Source organism: Hordeum vulgare, chromosome 3H (genome assembly GCF_904849725.1).
Source record: "Hordeum vulgare subsp. vulgare chromosome 3H, MorexV3_pseudomolecules_assembly, whole genome shotgun sequence".
NCBI classification, from domain to species: domain Eukaryota; kingdom Viridiplantae; phylum Streptophyta; class Magnoliopsida; order Poales; family Poaceae; genus Hordeum; species Hordeum vulgare.
The window spans coordinates 331,355-341,422 of NC_058520.1; the positions used below are offsets into that span (position 1 = coordinate 331,355).

The following is a 10,068-nucleotide window of genomic DNA, read 5'->3' on the forward strand; positions in this document are numbered from 1 at the left end:
CGAACGCTCCTAAACATTTGTAGATAGTTAGGACCATCCTATTATCTACTCCTTCCTTTTAAGAAAGGGAAATATTATCAAGTAAAAAAAAGGAAAAAAATTATTTTTTAGCTCATAGCTTGTAATTCTTCTTGCAATGGGGGGCAAATCCGTCAATCTCCCTCGCCATCACCGGCCACCCCCCGCTTCTCCGCGAGCAGTCAACTCCGCCGCCGCGTCTCCGGCGACCACCGCCCCCGAAATGCCGCACCACCCTTCCCCTCCCTCGTTGCGCCCTCCCGCTCTGCCGCGCCGTCTCCTCACTCGGCGCCGCGCGGTCCTCGCCTGCGCGGCCGTCGCCGTGCTCGCGGCGGCCGCGGCTCTGCTTCTCGCCGCCCCAAGAACCGAGGTCCCCGGCCGCGCCTTGCTCGTGGCTGGATCCCTCGTGCTCCCCAGGCCACCGCGGACGAGGGAGCCCCATGCCGCTGCGGGCGACGCCCTCTCGCTGCCGCCGGCCCCGGCGCCGCCTCCTCCCCTCAAGGCCAAGGTGCTTCCGTCTCAGAGATTTATTATTTTATTGCAATCTACTGTAAGTTCATCATGCGGATTGGAAAAAAAGGAGAGTGCTTTTGTATGTGCAGGATGCTGTTAGCATTCTAGGTTGGATTGGAATGCAGTCAAATCTCACAGAGAACCCTTAATTATTTTGTAAATGCAGCACCATACCATGCTCTAATTTTACTTGTCAATTTGTTCAAAGTGCGCTCCGCCGTCGTAGTAGTGGTGCAAAATCCCAAATCACATTTGGGCGATTCGAGCAAGAGTTACACTGAGTCCGAGTCTGATCATGTGGAATATTTTTCGACAAAGATGTGCATGTGGAATACTCCCTCCGTTCCTAAATATAAGTCTTTTTTAGAGATTTCGCAAGGAGACTATATACAAAGCAAAATGAGTGAATCTACACTCTAAAGTATGTCTATATACATCCGTATGTAGACCTCTAGTGAAACCTCTAAAAAGACTTTTATTTAGGAACGGAGGGAGTATATAGGAGAATGTGATATAGCTGGATCCGAGTTTGCAAAATGAACTCTTTCTTTCACAGGCTAGTGTTCCATCTACAATCGTGCCAGCTCCTTCGATTTTTTTGGCGGCAGCACCTTCGCCGGTGGAGAATTTCGATGATAGGTCAATGGAGGAACCCGAGCGTCCTGATATGAAGGTATTTCTCTCTGTGAAATTTAACTTTTCTTATGAATAAACAAAATCTGTTGGATATTTTTGTCGTGCTCGGCATTATCCAGTAGGAAGGTCTGCATTGTCTTATTATAGCCTCTAACTAAATGTTGCTAATTCTTTAGGAAGATCCGCTAAATGAATCGGCCCCTTTTCTCCAGGAGGTACATATCTAGTGCTGGGTAGACCATCTTTAGCAATTGAAATTTCTAATTTTAACCTCTACACTTGTGAAGCCCATTTCCAGTGGTTCTCCTACAATGAGCTCTGATGTCACCAAAGACCCTCACAAGAGTAGAAATGCAGAGCCGCATCCAAAGCCACAGGTCAAGGATTTGCCTCCCGTATAATACAATTTCTATATCTGGTATCTGGAGTCCAAATGGTAAAAGTCTTTGTTGGGCTGTCAATTTAGCAGATACCGCTTTGGTCAACAGCGGCAGATGAAGAGCTTATTTATGCAAAGAAAGAGATTGCCAATGCTCCCTTGGTATTTGGTGACCCTGATTTGTATGCACCTCTATATAGGAATGTGTCTGTCTTTAAGAGGTAATAATGTTCTGGTTTGGGTCTAAGCAACTTTCTTGTGCTGTCATTTTGTCCATAAAATGAAATAGTGTTTAGTTTTCTTCTGTTCATAAGATGGCTTACTAAATTACTTTCAACTCATGCTTGCAGGAGTTATGAACTGATGGAGAGACTTCTTAAGGTTTTCATATACCATGATGGAGCAAAACCCATTTTCCACTCTCCGGAGTTGAAAGGCATCTATGCTTCCGAGGGGTGGTTTATGAAACTGATTGAGGCGGATCAGAATTTTGTTGTGCGGGATCCGAACAGAGCTCATCTGTTCTACCTGCCTTATAGCTCTCGGCAGCTGGAGCATAATCTTTATGTGCCTGGATCAAATACACTCGACCCGCTTTCTGTATTTGTGAAGAATTACATAGATATGATCTCTGCTAAGTTTCGGTACTGGAATCGGACGAAAGGCGCGGATCATTTTTTTGTTGCTTGCCATGACTGGGTATGTTTCCTCACATGCCTGCAGATATATTTACATGTGAAATGAAATCAGTATCTCGTAACCGACTTGGGTCTCTTTTTTTTGCAGGGACCTTACACGACTAAATTGCATGACGAATTGCGGAAAAATACCATCAAAGCTCTCTGTAACGCAGATGTTTCGGAAGGAGTTTTCATCCGCGGAAGAGACGTGTCCCTTCCAGAAACATACGTTAAGTCTGCAAGGAGACCTGTGAGAGACATCGGTGGAAAGCCAGCGGCAGAGAGATCCATCCTGGCGTTCTTTGCAGGGCAGATGCATGGCCGTGTTCGGCCTGTCCTTCTCAAGTACTGGGGAGGCAAGGATGCGGACATGCGAATATACAGCCGGATCCCACGCCAAATCACTCGACGGATGAACTATGCCAAGCACATGAAGTCGAGCAAGTACTGCATCTGTCCAATGGGGTATGAGGTGAACAGCCCGCGGATCGTGGAGGCGATCTACTACGAGTGCGTACCAGTGATCATCGCTGACAACTTTGTGCTCCCGTTCGACGACGCTCTTGATTGGAGCGCGTTCTCCGTGGTGGTGGCAGAGAAAGATGTACCCAGTCTGAAGGCGATCCTGCTGGCGATCCCGGAGAGCAGGTACATAACGATGCGGTCCAATGTGAAGAAGGTGCAGAGGCATTTTCTGTGGCATGCGAAGCCCGTCAAGTACGACATCTTCCACATGATCCTGCACTCGGTTTGGTTCAGCAGGCTGAACCAGGTGCACCAAGTAGAGCAGTAACAGTGTCGCACTAGCTAGTCGTCTTCCACCTTGAGGTAAGCTCTTTAGTGTGAAGGAAGGAAGGATGTAACCTGACCAGGTACGTAGCCGAGCAGTCCAATGTGAGAACATGTATGCATTCTCTCTGGAGGTGTTGGAGCAAGCTCAAATTTGCGGTGGTTGAAACAGGGCAAATGAAGCAACAGAACTCAACTAACTCTTACTTGGTGACTTGTTATTTTGCAGAAAATGAATCGGAGGAGAATAAGAACAATTATCATGCCAGCATGAATCTGGAAGAAATATATCTTATAACTATGAATCTGGAAGAAATATATCTTGTTACTTGTAGCAATCAACCTACATTAATACTGTTGCAATTCGGAGAAATATTCTAGAAGTTCTGATTTGAAGACGGTAGAAGGAGGTGCTCAAATGGTGAAATTTCTGGTGCTTCTACTCCAGTCTTGTTCTCTCTCATGTAAATGCCATTGGAGACATATACCAGACCAGTCTTAATAGATATAGATGCGCATGCCTAAATCCAATTTGCCAACTCGTACATATCTCCTATCAATTGAGACATTAATTAACAAGTACTCCACATCATCAGTATAAATGCAGGGAGAATGTGACGAAGGAATAATTTCCCTGTCTGAAAAACAACAAAGATACTCACGTTGGTTGGGCCAATTAAACCGACTCTTCTTGGGTTTAATTGATAGAACCATTTGACGTGTAGACCATCATTAACGCAACAATGGTCAGCATTTGTCAGGTTTTTGGCATGAGATTTCTCGTTGCATCTTCAGGATGCCAAGAGCAAGTCATATATATATAGGCAGCGGAGTATCACAAATGAGCGATGGAATCATGGCATAACTGGACGTACCTCTCGCGTGTAAGGCAACATGTACGTACGTAGGGACGGGCGGACAACAAAAAGAAGATGTAACTGCAGAGGGCCTTGGTTGCCTCACCAAGATCATGGTGCAACATTCTTGTTATTACCTGTGTTTCCTCATGAATATACTCGTTGTACAACTTGAGGGCCTGATGAACATTAATTCTCACCGTACCACGACATTTAGTCGGAATGTGCTTCGTTGGAAAGTTAGACAATGGTTGATGCTTCAGCTTCTCGACATTTAGTCGAAATGAAGGATTAGCTGATGTAACGTGATGCGGAATGCTAGTCTTCTTGTAACTGTATCCTTGTATGCATGCGGCCTTGAGAAGAAAATTGTGGTTGTGTTCTTGATCCGAAACAAGTAACTGTAACCTGATGTGAAAATTGTGTTGTATCCTTGTATGACAGTAGAGCACCGACGTGTTCAGAGACTGAATCAAGTAACCGGAACAGAGAACATGTACATAATTGTTAACTATGGATCTGATGATTGGTCTTAGGATACTCGGCTCTCACCCGAGGGACACGGGTTCAAGTCCACTCAGGGGACGGATTTATTTCTTTTTCCAATCCATCCAATTCATAGTCTGACTTGTCACTATTGAGCCTTTGAATCATCTAACTAATTAATTCTTCCCAACTATAACTATTTAGGAACGGAGGGAGTAAGTTTTATTTAAATTTTGTGTGAGAGAGGCAGATCTGGAGGTTTGCATGCACACAAACCTCAAGTATCCGGGGAGATCGAAAGGGGGGGGGGGGGGGGGGCATTCCATTCAAGTATCTCGGTTGGTCCGAAGGAGCGACGGAACTCAAAATGCCACCCGTCCACCAGAGCAGCCTCGGAAACTAGGACAGCCGTCTCGGCGCAAATTCCAAAGAGCCCCGGAAAACGCAGGCGGAGGGGTTCACCAGCAAGCCATGGGTCCAACCAAAACTGAGCCCCAGACCCATTGCTCACCGAGAACCACAAACCCACCCTTATCTCCTCCTTGATGGCCTGGATAGAATTCCAGAACTGAGACCCGGCCGACTGCAAGCAGGCCAAGAGAGGTTTACCCTGCAGGTATTTGGCCTCAAGCAGCTGCAGCCACAAACCACCATCTCCCCACACGATCCGCCACACCTATCGGAGCATGAGGGCGATGACCCCAAAGTTGATCCTAGCCATGTTCAGGGTTCCGATGTAGAACTCATGGAACATGGGCATACCGACCGGGCGCAAGATCTCCCAGAATTTCTGAAAGAAAACTACTGGGACACCATCTGGCCCCGGGGCCAAGCAAGCTTTCATAGAAGCAATCGCTTGGCCATCTGCCTCAGGGGAGAACGGGAGGGTAAGCGCTGCATTCTCCGTATCGGTGACCCGGGCCGCATGCGGCCAGAAGTCTGCGTAGAGGGAAACACCTCCACACGGGACATCCGAGAACAACTCCTTATAGAAGTACATATGGGTGGAGATATCCTCAGGGCTTTCCAGGAGGATCTCCCCGTCCCAAAGGAAAGGGATGGCACATTTCCTTCCGCGGCCATTAGCGATCGCCTGAAAGTAGGCAGTGTTCGCGTCCCCTTTCAGGAGTTAGTTCTGGCCCCCTCAACGTTGCCAAAACAGCTCTTCGCTCTCGTATATACACATGAGGGAGGCCTCGAGGGAGTATCTCCTAAGCCAGTCGTCAGGAGACAGGCCTGGACCATCCGCCAAGCCATCCAGGACCCTCATCTGGTCCAGCAGTTCCCCTTTACGGGCCCGGAGGTCAGCGCCCAAGTTCGCCCCATCCCTTCATTGCCTGCGGGTCAGTTTAGCACAGTGGTGCCAGACATCCACCGCACAAAACACCCTTGACAGGGACGAGACTGCCGCACGCCAGCGGTCGCGAACCAGCTCGCAAAAGCCGGGTTCCTCCAGCCAAAATGTCTCAAAGAGGAAGCGACGGGTCCTAGGCGGTGTCACATCCCCCGACGAGAAAAGCAGTGGGGTATGGTCGGATCCAATTCGAGTGACCACCTTGAGGGAGGACAGAGGGAACATAACTTCCCACCGAGTTCCCTTGGCAGCGGGGCGGTCTGGTGACGTTCGGTGGCCGGCGACACGACCCCGACCCGGATTTGAACCCTGAGGATCCCATCTGGGTTTTAGCGGTCCGGCACAGGCGTGGCCTCGATGCCTTCGACGCGGCGAAGTGGTGGAGCGGCTCAGACGGGGAGCAACGACACCCACGACATGCCTTTTGCAGCACGACGGCGGGAGCTTCACGGGCATTTCAGGGCCTGGCCGGGCTTGTGGGCCCACGGGCCTGGTATGCTCCTGCTGTCGCGTCCGGTCGGATCCTGTCGGTGACGTGGGAGGTTAGGCCCTCCCGCGTGCTGACGGTGCTGCTGCTCCGAGTCCTGGCTTCTCTGCTTCGTTGTGCAGGTCCTATTGCATGGTGTCGTGGTGAGACAGGAGTGGAAGCTTCAAGACCGTGTTGGCGCAAGGTGGTGGCTGGTTTGGAGGAGAGCTCCGGAGCACCCGAGGTAAAGGTTGGGATCGGGAGAAATCCCTATCGGCTTGGCCGACACCGACGCGGTCGCTCGTGAGGGTGCCGCCGGACCTTCCTAGAGGGCGTCGGGGGCTATCCTTCCTTTTTCCTCGCCGCGTACCAGTCGGCATCGTTGCGTCCCTTCTTGAAGGTGTTGATTGGTACCGACGCTTTAGAGTCTTGGAGCTTGGTGGGAGAGGTGGGCGCAGTGATCTCAACGCTTTTTCGTTTTTGTTGATCTGCCGTTATATATGCTATACGGCCTAGCTACTGGTGCAACGAGAAATCTCATGCCAAAAACCACCGTTGCTTTAATGATGGTATACACGTCCAATGGTTTTATTAATCCTACACAACACGGATGGCTGCCATTTCTTCCGCTTAATTGGACCAATGTAAGTATATATCTTTGTTTACCAGAGAGAAACTATCCCTTGATCAACTTCTCCTCACATTTATTCTGATGCTCTACGTATGTGTTGACTCACAGGTTCCTATGCAGGTGTTCTCAAATTGGATTGGGCTGCACGCATCTACTACCTCCATTTTTCAATATAAGACGTAGTAGCAGTTCAGATTGAACAACTAAAATGTCTTATATTTGGGAACAGAGGATGTATCTGTTAAAACAAGTCTGTATCTACTTTTTTTTAAAAGGAGGATACACCCCCGGCCTCTACATTTGGATGATGCAATGCGTATAACTATTTTATTAATTATTTATAAAAACCTTATAAAGTAGTACATTAGTAAGTCTAAGCCACCACTTGGCAACACCTTTCGCTACTTCTATGTTCTTGATGAAGGGGTGCGGAATATCCGAGCCGAATCCCAAACAGACATCGCACCAATGAAGGGGTGTCACAACCCAGCCACATACTGAGACTCTGTCACACACCGGTCCAGGCGCACTCTCAGAAGCCACCGCCATCGTCTTCCACTGGTCCATCTCCAGAACAGGCACTGACGCAACGATCTTGTCAGGCCTGCCATCGACGCCATCACGACGCCAAACACCGCCATCATCCTGCATGTATCCATCCGCCGGCGCCTGTCGCCGAGACTCCACATCGCCATGCCGCCGGGATCCGCCGTTGGCCTTGCAGTAGATGGAATGCCGCTTCTCCTCTAGTCCCCTCCAGCCAGCACTTGCTACAAAATGATACCCTAGAAGGGCGAACGACACCAAAGGACCCAGATCTAGTATGTATCTACTTCTACTGTCTTTTGTTCAGAGAGAGGATTGCTAGAAGATCCAGAAATTTCGCCGTCCGAATTCCTTCTTCAACGGTCTATTAATAGAACTCTTTGATTTGCGACTGTATTGTACCGTTCCAAAACCATTTTTCTCAAATATCTTTCTTCCAGATTCCTGCTGGGATGTTAGTTGTTCTTTATTCTCGGTTTCGGTTTCTTGAATATTTGTTTGATTCCGATAGTATTGTACTGTTCCAAGACCATCATTATCAAATATCATTCTTCCAGATTCCTGCTGGGATGTTGGTTGTTATTTATTCTCCCCCGACTCATTTTCTGGAAAATATAAAATCACAAAGAAAGAGTTGGGTTCTGCTGTGTTTGCCAGTAATCATAGGAGAAGGTTACTGAATGAATTGTAGTATTGTTTGATTCATTGATGATATTTTTTTTAATATTTACGTGCCTTGTTTCAGCCAACAGCTAAATGCTTGATCATCATGACTCCTAGATCTGTTGCACTGAACTGACCTGTGATCAACTACATCAGGAAAAGTAGGGGAGCTATTCAACCCAGTATATAAGAAAAAATTGGCAAAAGGTTGGTTGGACCAACAATGCTGCTGGACTGTGAAATCTAGTATAATTCTAGCTACACTTGAATGAAATACATCCAGCTAACAACTTATTCTTAAAGGAAGACCGGCCACACCCGGCGGTTTATCTGCCTTGCAAACAACGTGAGGATGGATCTCTCTCAGAGGTCTCCTTTGACAGACCTGTCGAATGTTTCTGGAATGGGCTCGTCTGTTCTGCAGATGAAAACTCCTTCCGAGAGGTCTGCGTTACACCCAGCGTCTGCAATAACGCAATACCCTAATGGCATTACGGATGCACACAACAACAAAAAAGAAGCTAAAAAAGAAAAGCCCCGCTCCAGAGTTTCAGTCCTTGTAGTAGTACAATCATCATCAAAACAACACCCGAAGTCCAAGTTCTTCAAAAGCGACGCCTCAAAGAAGGAAATAGTGCTCAAGCACTGTCGTCACCCGATCATAGATCTTGGTTTTACGCTGAAGATAGTCCCCGCTCTCAAAACAATGCCTTCAAGAAGGTCATTGTCAGGCACAACCAATTAAGGCTAGGCATGATAATTCCCCTACAACAGAGATAATAACTCGTGCACAAAAACCATGGTAACTTTTAAAGGAGTGAAAAGTTATTAGGAAATGTGCAGACATGATAACTTACATACAAAGACCACAACATCTTTTTAACCAGAGAGTTTTATTGAGAAACATACCCTGCTAACTTTTGTGCAAACAATGATAATTTACACAAATTAGAGCTGTTAACTTACTTATCCAAGCGTAGAGAAGCTCTCATCGCAACGGATTCTTGTATATGCAAATAGATTTTGAATGGGACCAATGGTTTATGCTACAAAAATATTGAATTTTCAAATTTAGTAGAATCTAGGTTGACATGAGCTATTTTTGCCCTCTAGTGAACGCATTCATCTGCATGTAGGAGAAGGTTAGAAGAAACATTTTTATGCCTCTTAATTTTGGTCTAAACAACATGATAATTTGTGAACCATATACGTGATTACTAACATAATCTCGATGTGGTAGCTTTTGACACCCAAAAAGGTCATCGGAACATATCAACATGGGATCTAGTCTCGCAGCTCTCGTCATGATGGATATTTTTTTCAATCCGATCAATGGTGTAAGGAACAAAATATTTAGAATTTTAAATTTTGATGAAATATTTATTGACATCAATATTTTAGATGTATATACATACATGCACACTGAAAATCAACCGAAGACAGCCAGCTGAGGAGGAAACTAGCCTGAGATGCGTTAGGCCCTAGTCTAGTTGAGTTCGTTCGGTTATACTAGAAAATCTTTAAAGTTGGTCGTGTATCAGGCTCCTAATCTGAAACCATGAACCCACCAGGGCACCACCTATTACATTATGTCATGTCTGCTTTTGTGAGATGCGCCTTTCTACTTTTCAACGCAGCTTTCAAGTAAATGGCATCCAGCTAATGCCCGCGTGCTTCAGATTATATTAATTAACTAGGACCATTTGCTGTTTATTAGGGAGTGGGGTGGTGTTGATTAGGGACCATTTGGTGTTGACTATATTAATTAAGACCGTTTGGTGCCTGATATGAAATTGACCATTTGCTCGAAATATGCACTAGTACTAGCCGGAACAACAACACACACGTATACAGATAGTAACGCACACGAACAATTGAATTCATTTGGATGGCCACAACACATGGCTCCGGTAGAGCCTGCTATTTTTTTAATTTTTTTTTCTAAAAAGGGAAAAAGATTCGCCACATTCATTAATTAAGAGAGAGTATTGCATTTTTTGCATGATTGGATATTACAAAAGCTTGGGCACATGTATATGTATCAAAGTTT

The 10,068-nt window shown here is 46.5% G+C and overlaps 1 protein-coding gene across 1 annotated transcript; it reads left to right on the forward strand.

The window, feature by feature from the left end:
* The first annotated feature begins 226 nt into the window (after positions 1-226).
* LOC123439087 (probable glycosyltransferase At3g07620) lies at positions 227-3,090 on the forward strand. The gene is made up of 7 exons (XM_045115835.1): positions 227-526; positions 1,088-1,204; positions 1,344-1,382; positions 1,455-1,544; positions 1,637-1,767; positions 1,897-2,245; positions 2,333-3,090. Exons 1-7 carry the CDS (start codon positions 242-244, stop codon positions 3,017-3,019), a joined length of 1,698 nt encoding a protein of 565 aa, XP_044971770.1. The 5' UTR covers positions 227-241; the 3' UTR covers positions 3,020-3,090.
* Positions 3,091-10,068: the final 6,978 nt, after the last annotated feature.